Genomic DNA, 18,738 nt, shown 5'->3' with positions numbered 1-18,738 from the left:
TCCATGTAGTTATGCTGAACCATCCAGTTTATTTTGACAGGACTAAATGAATGCAAATGAGCCAAAGCAATTGAGAAGGATCTATGCCATTTTGATGGTACTGACTATTTATATGTGAGACGGTTTAGTGCTGATCCAAGAATGAGGTGTTTTGGGAGGTATATGACATTTTGCTAGTTATCTGAACTGTTGTGCAGAAGTGTAAGAATGTTTGGCCAAATGACCCAATGGTTATAGGAATGTCATCTCAGTTTCAAGAAATGAGCCAAACCAATCGAGAAAAACTGTAATTCAACCATTATCTGGTTGCAGTCATATGATTCGTCATGATCACATGGGACATTCACACGTTCATTGATGACTTATATGAAGAAAATGTGCTGACATGTTTTCAGGACAACCATTACACTGAGAATCAACCAATTGGGATAGATCAGCAAGGTACATTCATTTGAAAATTCTACTAAATGTAAGCTGATGTTAACTGTAGGATACTTGTACATAGCCATTTGCAAGGATGTACTAAATGATTGAGACATGTACAAAAGCATTTGAAATTTGATGAAAGCAATGATACATGCCATTCTGTTGTGAGGAACTGCAAATTAGTTTTGGGATTTGTCCATGTTTTGAGAATGACATCTCAGTTTCAAGAAATGAGCCAAACCAATGGAGAAAAACTGTAACACACTGTCCGCCAAACTGTGCTATCTGTCTTTATTGCTGATATCTTCATGCAAGTTGCTAGTTTCCTGTGGTGATTTTGGCTGACAGCCCTTGGGAAGAAGCTGTCTGTCCCTGTTTGTCTTGGCTGTTAGCACTGTAAGGTGTGACCCCCTCACCCCTCACCCCACACACGGCCCCTAACAGCCTCATTACCATAACAAAATGAGTGATTAGTGTATTAGGTAAAAGCCGCCGGTGTTCTGTCGAGATGTGTTGCCTCGTCGAGATGAGCGACCGGTCGCCCTATTCGATAGTGGTGTTCTATCGATTTGCGATGCCTCATCTAAATGAGCGACCTTGATTTTCCGCGGAAGGCGTTTCAATCGGTCCACGTAGGACTTTTTTAAATAACCATTACTTTGTTTATTTCGTGCGGAGTTTAGAACGTGCGGCTGCTGACCACTAAAAACCGTGAGCCTCTCGTTTGAGCAACTTAAGAAACGTGCCATATGAAAGAGACTGAGTTGAGTTTGCGCAAATACTGGAGAAAGTGTTTGGGATCAGGGCCTGGCTACGGGTTGTTTAATGTAGTCATTTGCTGTTGGTTTGGTTTCAATGCGACGTGGGCTCGCAAGGCAAATTGTCACATGAAATCATGTGCTATGGGGATAAACAAGCGCAGTTTAGATATTCCCAGATAGCAGATAGCGTATTGTGGCTTTGTTTTGGCAGATGTCTGTCTTTTAATGACCGGAATCATATTTTCATAACATCCCCACGCCAGTGCATTTCTTACCATGTTCAGGCATTTTACAATGCAGTCGATGCAAATTCTTGAGTGAAAAGGGTGGAGGGAGCATTTTGACAGCTCAATTAGATGGGGCGATTTTATCTACATAAATAGTCTACATAATAATTTTCTACATAAATAGTCTTTTCTGATCGATGTTGCAATGTTCGAGGCTGAGTCTGTGAGCGATTACGGTTAGGCAACAAAGAAGCAAATGTACGAGGCCACGCTATTTCGCAGATTTTCCAATGATCTGCTGGATGATCCACGCTATTTCCCGTTTTCCCCCCAGGGGATATATCGTAACTTTCAGTCCATGACAGTCGGTGGGCTATAGGCTACCTAGACTATGGATGACTGGTGGTAACCTCAGGATGACATAGGCTACAGTTTGAGTCACTAAAGTTGACAGTCTCAGGGGATCCTGTATCGTAACTTGCGGTCTCACAATTCGATGGGCAATCACCCGCGAAAACCACCGCGAGGGTGTGCGCATGCGTGCGCATGCTCAGTAGCCTAGAGAATCACATCTCGACGGGTCGCTCATATAGACAGGACACCGGGTCAAATGACCCCTCTCTGGTACTTCTAGGTAGGCAGAAAAATCCTGGTAGTTCTAGTGTTAAACGGGCTCAATTCGATAAGATGAGATGTTGTGCCCTCATCATCTGCGACATTACTCCCAATATTGGACTGAGCTCATACTTTTGCACGCTAACTTCCAGACATTTGACATTTTGGGCTACTGATGAGGCAGTTGAGGTAGACGACATTACAACGGCTATGATGCCACATTTATTTATTTATTTATTCATTTATTATTAGGCTATTTTTTGGGCGATCAGAATAAAGCGTTGCTGAACATTAATGTCTTCTCCTTGTTGTGTTCATAACTTATGATGATGTTGTCTACTTGTCTATCAAGTGGGACTTATGCCAATGACAGTCAATAAAATATATATTCTCTCCACTGCAACCTGGCAGACGGCTCTTCAACAGGCCAAACACATTTGCGCGCGCCTGCTGGTTCGTGTGGCAGCGCGAAACACTGCAGCTTCTTTCGGAAAACTGAACCAGTTTACTGTTTCATACGTAATATATCACGTGGTTTTTCCGTACTGAAGCAAACTTCGGAACAGTGGTTTAATGGTTTTCGCAGTTGATGGTTTGAAACACGTTCCGGCGCGCTTGTGCCAGACTGCCATCACTAGTCAATACCAGTCAGAGCAAATAGCCTGAATGACAGCTTATTTCCCAAAGCGCTCACAATGGGGTACCTAAGTCACGCCCTCTACTTCCTAGTTCATGGGGCAGGGGGAGTCCAAAAATAATTACTGGGCTTGAAAATTAGTGTTTTTTTTTTTACACCAATCCAAACCTTGGACCTCCACCTTTGCACCACAAATCCAAAAATCACTCATTTTAAAGCCCAGTATTCATTTTTTGACTCCCTCTGCCCCATGAACCAGGAAGTAGAGGGCGTGACTTAGGTGCCCCATACTGAACTCATGTTTGCACTAGGGACTGTGTTCATCTAGCTGACTCTGTGCAACCTCTACCACCTATTATTATATGGTTGTGACGTCATCTGTCGAATGCTCCATTCATTTCAACGGGGCTCCCCAACGTTCGGACGTCTGTTATTTTTCGATAACGGACGGGTTGGTCTATAACAGACCGCTGTCAATGGCAACAAGACTTTTCACTGCTAAAGCGACTTTTCAACAAGACTCTAATCAGCTGCTGTGATAGACAGCACCCGTTGTCCTGGCTACCGCTGTCAATGGCAACAAGACGTTCACTGCTAAAGCCACTGGCTTGTATACAAGTCAGTGGCTAAAGCGAATGTTTCATAGGCTATCACTCCGCAGGGGGTCCGGTCTTTTGTCACTCTAATCAGCTGCTGCGATAGACAACACCTGTTGTCCTGGCTAGCCTACCTAGCTGTTGCCTAGCGGTGTTCCACAATGGCACTGTTTTGTTTTGCGCAGCAACAATCTTAACATTAAATAGGTCTAAAGAAATGTCCCCGCATGTGTGAATCATTTAAGTATATCCATATAATAAGCGGGTTAACTTTCGGCGAGTCGGTCGCTTTGTGGAATAGTAGCACTTCAGAGAGAACAAGACCCCTCCGCTCCGCGTCGGGGTCTAAAGATTCTCTCTGTCGTGCTGCTATTCCACGGTAGCGACCTTCTCGCCGAACGTTAACCCTTACATAATCTGCCTACCACCTGGACTCAAGAAACTTCAATTCGGAACTGTTTTCAGGTACATTCACTGTTTTGATCTTAACATGTATTTCAGCTTCATCTCATCCATTGGAATTCAACACTCTTCAGCAACGTGGAAGAGGCTATTGGGAAGAAGAACGGTATAGTCATCATTGCCCTTTTTGTTCAGGTAAAACCTTGATCATAAAACATGTTGTCCTAGTAGTAATGTCGGCTGTCTACCCATCTTATTGTTTCATGTTGTTCAATTTATCATTGACCTTTAACCATTTCTTAATTCTTCCAAGGTTGGGAAAGAACATGTTGGCCTAAAAGCTATAACTGATGTCCTCCAGGATCTACAGTACAAGGTAAATTACTAATATGTTTCTCAGATCATTGCCCTTTTTGTATAATCTTGTCAGAGACGATAACAAAGTGAAATGTATGGAAAATTGGGATCTTATCACGATCTTGAAAAAAGTAAGTTCTGTCATATAAATATGATCAAAACCTGAAATAGTGCCTGGCCAAAATCCATGCCTCGCAACTTGGATAGGAGAATGGAATGATCCACTGTGTCAGATACTTTCTGTAAATCAAGCAGTTCCGAATCCAGGTTTAAGGTCATATAACAGATTGGGAACACTTGACAGATTTGCCACTGGCCTCTATAATTAAGTTATCAGTCATGTTTTTTTCTAAAATAACACAATGCCCTGGCCTATTTCAAGTCAGAATGTCCACTGTAACATTAACACTACAGTGTGGCTCGGGCTGATTTTTTTTCTGTTCGAGCCCTGCCCGCCTCCGATAAATTACTTCTCGAATCTGACCAAAGCCTGGGACAATTCAATATTTGCATAGGCCCATTGACAACACTTCATTAGCATTTCGTTAGTGTGGAAAATGTAGCCCCTGTGTGGTTAAATTAATCAACTGAATACAGTATTCTGACCTTCCGTCACAGGTGGAGGGCATACGTTTGAAAGCGGCGCCCCCACTTACTAACCATTTGCCTTGAGGAGTATGCTGTACACCACCAAATAAACCAAGAGGAAACAGAGATGAGGGTGGCCAGTCTTCAGACCAAAAAGTTTTCTCTTTTTAGTTTTTTTTGTGTGTTTTTATCCAATAAAACAAATCTGTCGATAAATGTCTTAGTCGGCCATATAAAATATGACCTTTAAAATCTGTTGGTACCTCTTCCTCCGGCATATTTGCGGTGTACAGTTGCTCATACTCAGGTCAAACCTGCCGCACTACGCCATTTGTCACAGGTGGGGGGCGCACATTTGAAAGCGGCGCCCCCACTTACTAACCATTTGCCCTGAGGAGTATATTGTACACCGCCAAATAAACCAAGAGGAAACAGAGATGAGGTTAAAATCAATTGTCCGTTTATTTTTCATTCACCTACGTCTTCAGTCTTTAAAAAGACTATTTACCCCATAACCACCCCGCCCCAGGTCGCAGCCGAGGAGAGAGCCCCAAGTGTCCATTTTGTCCCCACCTCCATTCCATCAGGACCTGGATCTTCTGGGGGTGCGGCTCTGTGATGTGAAGACAATCATGCGATTACTGACTTGCAAATGTTCCATGATGAAAACGGTCATCACCACACACTCTCAGCTTATGGCTACTCAGAAGTTATACTAATTTTGAATACCACTACACACACACTGCACCACACCATTGCACTACAAATTGTGGCGTGGCGTCTTCTCTCTTCCACCTCTCATCGTGTCTGATCTTCTTCCTCCGTTTCTCTGCAGCCGTCCATAGAAACACGTCTACCCCTTCATGACGGCCCAATAATTTTCAACACTCCCACAGGCTCTCACCTGAGACCGTTTGTGCTTGATGATTGAGCAGGTGAAGTCTATCAACGAGCACCCATGTTTGTCCACATGTGGGCGCAGCTTCCCCCCCCAATTAAACATCAATAACACCCTCCCCCACTTGACATAGGGTCAATTCGAAATGGAAGGCAGTGACTCGATGACTCTCCTCCTACATAAACAGGTCACTGATTAGATAGGTGAAGTTAGCTGATGAGGCAGCCGTTACGAACGGCACTAACGAGTGCGCTGCCTTGCGCATTTGATGTTACGGTGATTCTATGGCGAGAGTTACGTTCATCACATTAGCGCTTAGCTTACGCATGCTATTTGAACGGTGAATGATCGTCAGACGGCGGAATTGTAAAATAGGCAATAAATAGATATAGCAACAGCAAATTTAGATACTACAATGTTGATTTTATCCATTCGATTTTCAAAATCTACATACATAAGTGTCAGAATAAAGAGTATGATAAGGTAGTAGCTTGGGTAGTAGCCATGTTTGTTTTTCAGGTTTCCGGTTGAGAGGGAGGTGGCGCACAGCATGTTGGGTATCAAGGCAGCGAAGTCAGCATCTGATGCTGCCCTCAAATATCCCTGTTACGCCCACAAATGCAGTCAATTGCCAAGGGAGGAAATAAAGCAATTTTTCGTTTCGATCCACACTTCATGACTCGATGTCCAGTTAGCTCACTGGAAGGACAGCTGCCTTCCCTGTTTCGAACGGACCCATAGTCACCCCTGTGACACTTCAACACCGTATGCTAGGTAGGAGCCCATGAGCCATCAGCGCAAGGATGGAGCAAGTGCATGTTCGCACAAGAAGCCGGGCTCTTGTAAGCTTACTCAATAAACATAAACCAAGAGCAGCTGACCTAAAACATGCAGACTGATTTTTTCTGTTGAACTAGACCAGGTAATTTGATGAAATGAATTCAACAAGATGAATTCAACAAGATTTCCATGTGTCGCTGTAGCATTGCATTTCCTATTTTCTTGCCATCATATTTTAAGATGATTCCAAACCTCTAAGGAAGACGCAGGTGTATTGAAACATCAGTCACCTTGTGCACCAGAATGAAATGCATGTTTTATTCAAAATTAAAGTTGGGGACAAGCATAATGAAATTTGACATGCCCTAATTACCACCTGCATTCTCTGCTCAGCCGTCATTCGTTGACATTTCTTGCACTGAAATTTGGAACGCCCCTTAAATAACTACACAGCATTTATTCTCTGCTCATCTGTCTCCAGTCAGAAAATTGCTTTCTCGCTCACACCCACATCCTCCCTGTTCAACTCCCTTCCGTTGCTGTTCAGTCGATTCGTCCTGTCCTAGCTTCCTCTCCAGTTCATCTTACTCCATTGTTCTCTGACCATCATTGGCCGGGGGTGTCCGCTCAGACCTCACACATATCTGCGGGTGCAGAACTCTCAGAGGCGCCCCGTTCTCTCGAGCTCAAGAATGTCTACTGTGTAGACGTTTCTCGGCTGTGGCAGTACTTCAGCACCACGGCCAGCGATCTTGCCCAATACACCGCATAATCCAACTATCTCAGCTTCTCAAGTGCAGTGGTCTGTGCAGACCTCATGAAGCGCTTTTTATGATTGGTCCACCGCGTGGACAGCCACTGTCTTGTGAGAGCCGCACTATCATGAGAAGTCCGTTCTCCAGTGAGAATGAAGATATACAGTATGCATACATGATTGATCCAAACGTTAGCGAACTAACGAAAAAAGTTTTAAACATATGCTTAGTGTGCCGGTCTTCTCTGAGTCTAGTCGATGAGAAATAACCTGGTTTATCCTGATTCTACTATCTCAGACCTTAGGCAGCAATGAGGCTGAAGCGCAGGCATAATTCTTTTCAAATATTTCTGCAACTCTTGTATTGTAGTCTATGTCTATGCCCAGCAGGTTCACAGATGGCTCAACCCAAGCTCAAACAGATATTCTAAATATTTGTCTGAGTCCGGCCTGGTCCGTCGGGTTCCAACCAGGCCTGTCAGACTTCGACCGGATTTCCATACTCTTATTAGACCTATCCTTCAGGAATCTGGCTGGAATATGGCAATGCTGCCTGTCCACCTGCCTGGTCCATGTCTACCCTACCTCTTACAGGTGGGTTGACAGGTGTTCTTATAGCCGCTGCTCTTGCGGCAACTGCAACCTGTGTGGTAAGAACGAATTTCCCCTTGCGACAATAAAGGCTACTACTAAGACTACTACACCATGAGGTTGTTTGCTACTGCTTAATTCCTGGTGTGATTTTAAGCTGTTCTTCAGTCTTAAGTCGGGCTTACACTGTGCAACTTTTTGCACGATTTTGCCTCGATTTGTTACTTTTTGGGAGTCGGGCCAATTTCTTGCTTAACCCTATCGCGCCGGATGCATCATGTATGATGCATCAAATTCAAAGCCCTCTCCACGCTGACACAAAAAAAAATCCATCTCAAAAACATCCTGCGTGTCATTTCCAAACGTCCTGCAGTACGCGGAAACCGCCACAAGAGAGCAGCGGTCAACAACAAGTTGATCACAGCTCGGCGAAAAATGCAAAAATGGAGTAGAAGCGGTTTCCCTGACCGACGCTGAGATATCGACAAATTGCAAAAGGTTTGTGTACAAATTTCCGAAATATAACTCTACATCCTTTAATTTGAACACTTGCTTTGTGCAATTAATCAAGGAAGAGTTTATATTTTTACACCGTGTTGCAGAGAGATCGTGCTAAAACTGATGAAACATATAAGCACCATCCGGCGGTGGCAGGAAGTCAGCCATCAATGCATTTGCTCCATAGGGAAACTTACAAAGCATACCACGACGATCGTTTAGCAAAACACACAAGTTGTTTTACTTCAAGACAAAGATATTGCCTTAAGAAACACGTTTTACTTGCGATTTTGAAAATGTAATGCAAAATGTTGAAAGTATGATCTCGTAAAAAATGCATTGAAGTGAATGGAGAAATGGTCCAATTGTAGTAATGGACCCATATATTCAAATTACACATCAAAAATGAATAATGATCTATATTACACTCATAAATAGGTTGTTAAGCATTCGATCAGCTATGTTTTTACACAGATTTTAAAAAATTGCCCAACCAGGCTGTGGGAAATGTAAAATATGGTCCTGCTAAAACAAGGATAGGCTTAAAAAAATGGCAGGATCTCACTAAATATTTAAAGATAATCCTCAAATTAAATTGTCTGACAACTTTTTTAAATAAAAAAAAGATGCAAATGCATTAAAAGTCATTTTTCAATGGTCATGAAATTGGAATTTTCATTCCCTTTAAAGCCTGATGCATCATATATGATGCATCAAATATCTCAGTGACCTTAACAAAATTTTGAATTTTTTTTTTTACATTTCTTATAAGGGACCAATATTGAAGCAAATTCCAAAAAATTAGAATTTTCTCTCATTGCTTTCATGGTTCAGGTTTCACAGGGTTAATCGGAGGTCAATCGTGAGTCTCACATCGTGTAGTGTAGGGCCTACATGGGGTAACAACAAGCAATTTCACCTCATGATCGTGCAATCGTAGGGTTGCTACGAAAACTTTGAAATCCTTATCGTCCCTCGTAAGTAAATGGCACAGTTAAAGCAGTGCTACGACCCGATTTGACACTACACATGTACAAATTGACAGGGCATTGCGATTCTCTCTTAAGCTCCTCCTCATCTCCATCTCAGGTGCGCATTTTACCTCCTCGTTTTTGTCATCTGCAGTCACGGGTAACAAGCCTGTCGTGCCGCACAGTGTGAGCATTCTGCTTGCATCCGACCATCGGCTCGTATAGTGAAGACGTGAGTCTTGAGATGTGAACTTTAAAATTGTGAAATTCCCTTGTGCAGTGTGAGCCTGACTTTACGCTACGTAGGCCTACAGACAGAAACGTGTGGTGTGGAACCTGTGGTTCGCCAATGTTCCAGCCTTTCAAGTTAGCATAGGCTAATTACCAATGACTATGGCCACCAATATTTTTGCCTGACTGGAAGCCTTGTATGGATAGAAGCTGACAAAGTGGTCAGTTTTCCCATGCCCAAGGACAGAGGGGAAAAGAATTGGGTCCTCGTTACACTGTATGATGTCTTTGAGTTTGATTTTGTCCTGTACTAGGGTTGGGAAGATTCACAGAAATGTACTGTATCGGAAAATCGATATCATACAACCTGTACGAGACGAGTAGTAACTGTATGAATGGCCCAAAGGTGGTAGAAGTGCCGAGGTGGTGGAAATTTGTATAAACGAGTAAGCAGTAAAAGTGATAAATCACAAATGTAACAGATGTGAAGCTGATATGTCTGAGTATGGTCTTTGATTTGTATGGGATACTGTATAAAAAGTGAATCTCAGTAGCCTACTTTTAGATAATAACAGCATGCGTTTTATATTCTTTTTGTGTCTACACAGGGGAAGACAAAGATAATTCCATGTTTTAATCCAAACACATTGCTACCAGGTACTGTACTTTCAAATTCTGTAGTATAAATTGAAATTGGAGAATATATTAGCTTGAAGACATAACAGCATGCTTGCAACACGGCAACTGGAAGTGCTGTCTACCTCATACACTAAAGGGCTCTGCATACTTCACGTGCGCACTTTGTCGCGAGTGGCGCGAGAACCATTAATGACGTCATCACTTGCGACAGACTATTCATACTTCAAAAGCGCCTTGCTCGCAACTCGCAGCGTGAGTTCTACTGATGTATAAAATAGAAAGCCAAACACGGCTGCTGTAGGGCTACTGAACGTCTGACTTGTGACTTACCACATTGAAACATATATTTTTTGTTGTAGCCTACATTGCCAGATCATTCCAAGACCATGTGAGAGCATTGTTCTGGCGGCAGAATTTATAAATAGATCGCCGAAAACAACGTGCTTCTGAACAAAGTAAACAATTGTTTCACTGAACAACATTTAAGACAGAAGATAAAATAACTCTCTAGGACATTTTATTATCCTCAAAATGATACAGGATCCATTCTGTAGTAGCCTACAGTAGTTGTAGCCTCTCTTCGCAACTCCTGCTTTGTCTGCCTACCTGCGTGGTCGCTGGTGGCGCACGACAAGTTAGAAAAATCCTCGTGTGCACGACGTGGCGACACGCGCCGAATTTTGAGCTTACGACGGGGGGCGTGTCGAAATTTTAGGTCACGTGACGGCGCGCGCCATCGTCGTGAGTGAAGTATGAAGGAGACTTGAAATTACATGGTGTGTGGGTCTCTCTCTCTGTGTGCATGTGTGCATGTGGGGGGGTCAAAGACGAATAGGGTGTTCCCAGTACCAAAAAATAAATAAATACATAAATTGCACCTTGTCAGCTATATGCATTTTATTTTAAAAGGTGCACTGTGTAATATGTTTAGTGGTTCATTTCCAGAATTCATGCTACCTATTTCACAAATGTTATCTTTTTAACCAATATCTACCACCATCATCAAATTCAAGTATTCATTATGACTGGGAAAATTGCACTTTTCATACATGACAAGGGGGATCTTCTCCATTGTCCGCTATTTTGAATTTCCAGAAATAAACATTTTTAGCTGTAAAACTCACTTTACTTTGGTCGTACTAGCATGTTAGCTTACTTTGTAAATATTCATGAATAGATCAAGTTTGAGAACAGACAGTACACAGCATTTTCACACCTGGTCCCTTTCAGCCGGCTAAGCGAACTCTTTTTTTGCCACATATGTGAACGATCCAAAGTGTACCCAGACCCCTTGGAAGCGAACCGTACAGAGACCTTGGTTGATGTGGTCTCAGTTCGGTTCGCTTATGAGTTCTAACAAGTTACACTTGTGACTAGCTGTAATCACTTCAGGAGGGCTTTTACACCTTGACTTTGATGTCAGTGTATGTTCAATCTTACGGTTGAAGATTTGCATTTGTATTTGTATTTGTATTTTTTATTTGTTTTCTTTCTTTCAGATCCGTTGTTAAGAGATTACTGGGTATATGAAGGATCCTTAACGACACCTCCTTGCAGTGAAAATGTCGCCTGGATATTATATCGCTACCCTCTCACAATTTCTCAGATACAGGCATGAATTTCCTCTTTGTTAGAAAGTGTGTGAAGTGCATTTATAATATAAGACAGACCACAATCCTACACAAAAAGAGAAGTGATTTGTAGACATATTACCGCACACACCCCTGTAAGTTCGCCAAAAAGCTGTACCACCACCCATAACTAGGCCAACACCCTTATGTTTTTCACATAAAATCAAGTAGTTTGTTACAGTGGTGGAAATAATGACATTACATTTGGCAGACACTTTTTTCCAAAGCAATTTTCCAGGCAGTGAGCGTCAAACACAGAAAGTGTAGTAAAAGTATGGTAAATGTACAAGTAATGAATTTGATTTAATTACTTCATCTTTGCTATGTAGTGGTTCTGCTGCCTGCACTGCATAGAATTATGTGAATCTACATGAATAATGTCACCAACCGACTTCCTACACCTTGCTAACATGATTTTCATCATCTGGCTGCCTTCAGCAACTACACGCGAGGCAGTGGCGGAATAATTGCACATATGGCCCCAGGGCAAGACATTTGTAGGGCCCTCCATACGACTTGCCTTGGTCACAATAGGGCCCCCACCAGTACACCACCAATACAGGAGGGCCCTACTTGCCCCCCCTATAGCTCCGCCCCTGATGCGAGGGAGTTCCATTCCCTGCCGTAAACGGAACGGCATACCAATCAGGGGTTAACACCTGGTTGTCACAACTCTGAATTCCATGACTCTGGGTAAAAGCTGGATAGGATATTAGTTAAGCAGAGGTTATTGCAGTAAATAGTCACAAAATAGAGCCTTTACTTGCTTCTTGAAGGCTAAGAGAGATGAACATAGTCGTGTAGCTTGTTCCACAAGGGAAAATATCATTACATTACATTACATTACATTGCATTTGGCAGACGCTTTATAACCAAAGCGACTTTCAAAAGAGGACATAATCAAGCCAACATCACAAGCAAATACAAAGTGCACAGGAGATATACAGAACAACAAGTGCAGTTGCAAAGAGGGGTTAATTTTTTTTTTTTTTTTTTAATATAAAGAGTAAATAACGAGTACACAAACTCACACACTCACAAACTAAACTAAACTAAACTAAACATCATGTCAGGAGTCTGCCCTGGGGCAAGGCCAGTTCAAGCATTAGTCTAGTAGATTCTCTCGAAAGAGGAATGTCTTTAGTTGTTTCTTGAAAGCTGCAAGAGATGTGCTCAGTCTTGCTGCCTCTGGGAGACTGTTCCACCACTTGGGTACCACAATGGAGAACAATCTTGACTGGGAGTACCTAGGGCGACTGGATGGCAGAGCTAGACGGCTTGTGCTGGATGAGCGCAGTTCTCTTCCAGTAACATAAGGCGTTAGTAGGTCCTTCAGATAAGCTGGGGCCGTTCCTGTGATGGTTTTGTAGGCAAGGGTCAATGCCTTGTGCTTGATCCGGGCGGCGATCGGTAACCAGTGCAGCTCAATAAATAGAGGAGTAACATGGGTCCTTTTGGGTTGATTGAAAATCAACCGTGCCGCCGCATTCTGGATCATCTGCAGAGGCTTTAGCGCACAAGCAGGTAGACCTGTCATGAGTGAGTTGCAGTAGTCAACGCGGGACAGGACCGTGGCCTGGACCAGTCGTTGTGTAGAATATTGTGTCAGCACAGGTCTGATATTCCGTACGTTGGACATCTGGATTCGACAGGTCCGGGTGACCGAGTTGATGTAGTTAGAGCATGAAAGCTCATCATCAATCATGACGCCGAGGTTTTTGGCGACTTTGTTTGGGGTCACGATGGTGGAGCCTATCTTGAGGTTGATGTTGTGACTGAGCGACTCTTTAGCTGGGATCACCAGGAGCTCTGTCTTAGCCAGGTTCAGCTGTAGGTGGTGGTCCTTCATCCATGTTGACAAATCGGTGAGGCAGGCAGAGATGCGTTCCGAAACCGTGGTGTCCTCTGGACGGAACGACAGGTACAGAGAACAGTTTTGACCAGGATCACTTTCAGCGAGTAGGAGGCATGCCTTTTTGTTTGTTGGGGGATACTGGGAACATACGGCATGTGCTGACCAACTAGCGCAGGTCTGAACTTCTTTCAGTGACATTTCAACTTGTCACTGAAAGACGCCGCTATCCCAGCCTGTTGAAATCTGCCACCATCATACAGATTGCAAAAAAGTTGTCCACCCTCAATGCCGTTCATCCCGTTGCACCCATTCTGGTCATCACCAACTGCTTTGAGAAACTGGTTCTGAGACATGTCAAAGCCTGTCTCCCAGTACTTCTCATACGCCAAGCCCTCACACTGGCTATGTTCAAGAAGCACCTTAAATCCCATCTATCGAGGTAGGCAGATGGCCCCTAACCACCCAGCCCCTTTCCCCCAGCCATTTTTAACATCACAAAAATGTGGCATTTGAACAAGGGTTTGTAGACTTTTTACAGGCACTGTAGTTCCATTACAGCATATTGCATAAAGATAAATATATACAGTATATGAAGGTGAATGACATGTATTTCTGTTTTTGATTGTGTAGATCGAAGAGTTTCGGAGACTTAGGTCACATATCAAAGGAGCAGAGCTCTCAGAGGGTAATGATGGAATGTTGGGAGATAACTTCAGACCCACCCAACCTCTGAATGACAGGGTGGTGTGTGCTGCTTTCCAATAAACTATATATTATTTACTGTTGGTAAGTATGCTTTTATATATTACTGTTGACAAATCAAATAAAATGTTTTTCTTATTATGATGTTCATCCATAATGAATAGCCTCTAAAAACATACAACTGTATTAAATTGTGCAAAACTACCACAAAACTACTGTTAACCTATTAATATAATATAGCCATGGAGCAAAATGCCAAAAGGTGCAGATCCAGGCTTTGTCAGATAAAGTTCTTTTTTTTCTTGTCTGAGACCTATCCATTTAGATGAGAGATAATACTAGCTGAGATGATCCCCTAGAACAATTCCAGATATGAACTCTTTTATGTTGATTGTGCTGCAGGTATAATTTCTGATGGTCTTTGTTAAATCTACCAAAATCTATACTCTGTATTTCACCTTGGGCACAACCAGCAGAGAAGACTCTGAAGACCTAAGGAATTGCTCTAGTATATATTTAGGGGACAATATATGTTTGGGGACAAAGGGGATAGTTGTCCCAGGCCCAGGGAGAGATGGGGCCCAGAATTGGTTCCTTTTTGAATTGCATCTATTAGCCAGGGGGGCTCTTTCAGATTACTTTGTCCTGGGCCCGGCCAAACCTGTCAGCAGCCCTGCTGCTGAGCTAAAGGTTCAGACCGATATCTCAGCACTACCGATGATACTGTATGAGGCTTCTACTGTATGCCAAACTCTGCTAGTTGGCATCCATTACAAGTCTTTGTTTCCAAAAAGAATGATCTCAGTCTTGTCTTTATTTAGCGTCAAGAGGTTTAGTTGTGTCCAGCCATTATTTTTTTCAAGGCATCAGCAGAAAGACTCAATGGGGATACAGTCATTTGGAGAGACAGCTACTGTATGTAAATTTCAGAGTCATCAGCATAGCGAGGTGAAGTACCAAAGCTTTGGTTGTTCCGTTGCATTGCTTCGCTTTACAAATGTTTTTTTGCTTTGTTACTTGGTGAGGATGCTGTCTTTTTCTGTGCAGTTTGTATTTGAATGTCCTACAGTATATCACGAAAGTCAATACACCCCTCAGAGTTTTGCATATTTTTGAGTATATCTCTTCATAGGAAAGCATTACAGAAATGTAACTTTGACACAATGATTAGTGACCTTTTAACAACATATTTAACTGCTTAAATTTCTTGTTCACTCAGAAAAAAACAAAATACAGCCATTAATGTTTGAACATGTACTCACAAAAGTGAGTACACCCCAGATTAAAATCCGGTAGAGAAGGGGCTATGTTGGCTCGAATCGTCTCGAAATGAAAAGGGATGACAAGGGAGGTCATCAGTGTGCGTTTCAACCTTTCTTTGCATTGAACTTTTAAATGTTGAGTCTGCATCTGGCTTAAATAGATTGGTGTGCGATTTGAATGCAATCCTATGGAGAATATCATGATCTGCTTCAGTAGTCACAGTGCATGTTGACATGCATGTTTCTTTTAGGTGTATTTCAGATTGCCAATGTTGACAGCATTCATGCATCCCCAAACCATGTCAGTCCCACTACCATGCTTGGCTAGTGAGAGGATACACCTTTTTTTGTAAAACTCACTTGTTTACCACCACACATGCTTGACACCATCTAAGGCAAATTTGTTTATCTTGGTCTCTCCAGATCACACGACATGGTTCCAGTGATCCATATCCTTGGTCTGTTCATCTCTCTTGAGACCAAGATAAACAAATTTGCTTTAGATGGTGTCAAGCATGTGTGGTGGTAAACAAGTGAGTTTTACAAAAAAGGTGTATCCTCTCACTATCCAAGCATGGCAGTGGGACTGACATGGTTTGGGGATGCATGAATGCAATTTTGTTTATCTTGGTCTCTTCGGATCACACGACATGGTTCCAGTGATCCATATCCTTGGTCTGTTCATCTCTCTTGAGACCAAGATACACAAATTTGCTTTAGATGGTGTCAAGCATGTGTGGTGGTAAACAAGTGAGTTTTACAAAAAAGGTGTATCCTCTCACTAGCCAAGCATGGCAGTGGGACTGACATGGTTTGGGGATGCATGAATGCTGTCAACATTGGCAATCTGAAATACACCTAAAAGAAACATGCATGTCAACATGCACTGTGACTACTGAAGCAGATCATGATATTCTCCATAGGATTGCATTCAAATCTCACACCAATCTATTTAAGCCAGATGCAGACTCAAATTTTAAAAGTTAAATGCAAAGAAAGATTGAAACGCACACTGATGACCTCCCTTGTCATCCCTTTTCATTTCGTTTCATTTCAAGACGATTCGAGCCAACATAGCCCCTTCTCTACCGGATTTTAATCTGGGGTGTACTCACTTTTGTGAGTACATGTTCAAACATTAATGGCTGTATTTTGTTTTTTTCTGAGTGAACAAGAAATTTAAGCGGTTAAATATGTTGTTAAAAGGTCACTAATCATTGTGTCAAAGTTACATTTCTGCAATGCTTTCCTATGAAAAGATATACTCAAAAATCTGCAAAACTCTGAGGGGTGTATTCACTTTCGTGATATACTGTATATTATGTCCATATCATGTCTTATAATTAAAATACAGTTTTAGTTGAATGATATTCCTGTCCCTTGTGGAAATGTAATAACTTGCCACAATGGTCAGAGGTAACTTACTGCTCTTAACCCCATGCCAGGCAAATTTGTATATGATTAAAATAACTGAGGTAATAATCTTAATTCGTATAGTATATCAACAAGTTAACTCTATGTACAGATGCTACCTACACATTAACACTTTCCGTGCTTTCTTAACAGACTGAGAGGAATCCATTCCATCTTCGCACCGAAATGGAGAATCTTCCATTTTCATTCTTCAGTCTTCCAAAGGAGCTGCATTGTGACTGTTGCTCGGCTGAAGGGCTGCCTTTGCTTCAAATAAATGTATTAGTGTGCTGTACTTAAAGGAGCAGTCCATCGTGTCTCAATAGACCCCTTTACTGTTTGTACATAGATGTGACATAATCGGGCTGCGTGTGCATTGTTGGAACAGAATCAACCATTTACCGTACATTTGTAAAGAAACTAGTCAATTGTTTTTCTGGGATAAGAAAATGGATGGTCACGATGACTTCAGATGAAGTGGGTGCCACAAACACAGGCATTCCTGATGATGTCCTCAGTCCAGTCCGTACGTTTAGCCCTTCTGTTGTGTTCGGGTCATTTTTGACCCGTTTTCAAGTTTTAGTGTGAAAAAAAACACACTTTCCTTTATTTTCTTGGAATGAGGCTTCATCTAATCCTCAGTCACAATCATTTCAACACAAAAAAAATATGTTTTATCATTTTAGTAAATTTTAACCCTATCGCGCCGGATGCATCATCTATGATGCATCAAATTCAAAGCCCTCTCCACGCTGACACAAAAAAAAATCCATCTCAAAAACATCCTGCGTGTCATTTCCAAACGTCCTGCAGTACGCGGAAACCGCCACAAGAGAGCAGCGGTCAACAACAAGTTGATCACAGCTCGGCGAAAAATGCAAAAATGGAGTAGAAGCGGTTTCCCTGACCGACGCTGAGATATCGACAAATTGCAAAAGGTTTGTGTACAAATTTCCGAAATATAACTCTACATCCTTTAATTTGAACACTTGCTTTGTGCAATTAATCAAGGAAGAGTTTATATTTTTACACCGTGTTGCAGAGAGATCGTGCTAAAACTGATGAGACATATAAGCACCATCCGGCGGTGGCAGGAAGTCAGCCATCAATGCATTTGCTCCATAGGGAAACTTACAAAGCATACCACGACGATCGTTTAACAAAACACACAAGTTGTTTTACTTCAAGACAAAGATATTGCCTTAAGAAACACGTTTTACTTGCGATTTTGAAAATGTAATGCAAAATGTTGAAATTATGATCTCGAAAAAAATGCATTGAAGTGAATGGAGAAATGGTCCAATTGTAGTAATGGACCCATATATTCAAATTACACATCAAAAATGAATAATGATCTATATTACACTCATAAATAGGTTGTTAAGCATTCGATCAGCTATGTTTTTACATAGATTTTAAAAAATTACCCAACCAGGCTGTGGGAAATGTAAAATATGGTCCTGCTAAAACAAGGATAGGCTTAAAAAAATGGCAGGATCTCACTAAATATTTAAAGATAATCCTCAAATTAAATTGTCAGACAGCTTTTTTAAATAAAAAAAAAGATGCAAATGCATTAAAAGTCATTTTTCAATGGTCATGAAATTGGAATTTTCATTCCCTTTAAAGCCTGATGCATCATATATGATGCATCAAATATCTCAGTGACTTTAACAAAATTTTGATTTTTTTTTTTACATTTCTTATAAGGGACCAATATTGAAGCAAATTCCAAAAATATATAATTTTCTCTCATTGCTTTCATGGTTCAGGTTTCACAGGGTTAAAGGTCCAAAAAAAAAAAAAGTTACATCTGTGGTGTTCGGGTCAAAATTGACCCGGCATAGATTTTTGGTTGTTGTATGCATTTCTGAAAAGCTGTTGGTTGCCCTTTGTCTTCAGTT

The 18,738-nt window shown here is 41.8% G+C and overlaps 1 protein-coding gene across 1 annotated transcript in view; it reads left to right on the top strand.

Annotated features, from left to right (window-relative positions):
• ca8 (carbonic anhydrase VIII) overlaps positions 1-17,116 on the top strand; it is a 48,234-nt gene extending 31,118 nt beyond the window's left edge. The window contains exons 4-9 of the mRNA XM_063220088.1: positions 3,764-3,859; positions 3,978-4,040; positions 9,941-9,989; positions 11,471-11,583; positions 14,088-14,243; positions 16,988-17,116. Coding sequence (XP_063076158.1) covers positions 3,764-3,859; positions 3,978-4,040; positions 9,941-9,989; positions 11,471-11,583; positions 14,088-14,222 — 456 coding nt within the window. The 3' untranslated portion in view covers positions 14,223-14,243; positions 16,988-17,116. The remainder of the gene's footprint in view (positions 1-3,763; positions 3,860-3,977; positions 4,041-9,940; positions 9,990-11,470; positions 11,584-14,087; positions 14,244-16,987) is intronic.
• The last annotated feature ends 1,622 nt before the right edge of the window (positions 17,117-18,738 follow it).

The sequence above is a fragment of the Engraulis encrasicolus genome, chromosome 16, assembly GCF_034702125.1.
Source record: "Engraulis encrasicolus isolate BLACKSEA-1 chromosome 16, IST_EnEncr_1.0, whole genome shotgun sequence".
NCBI lineage: Eukaryota > Metazoa > Chordata > Actinopteri > Clupeiformes > Engraulidae > Engraulis > Engraulis encrasicolus.
The sequence above is the reverse complement of the archived record's forward strand: the minus strand, read 5'-3'. Positions and strand labels throughout refer to the sequence as shown.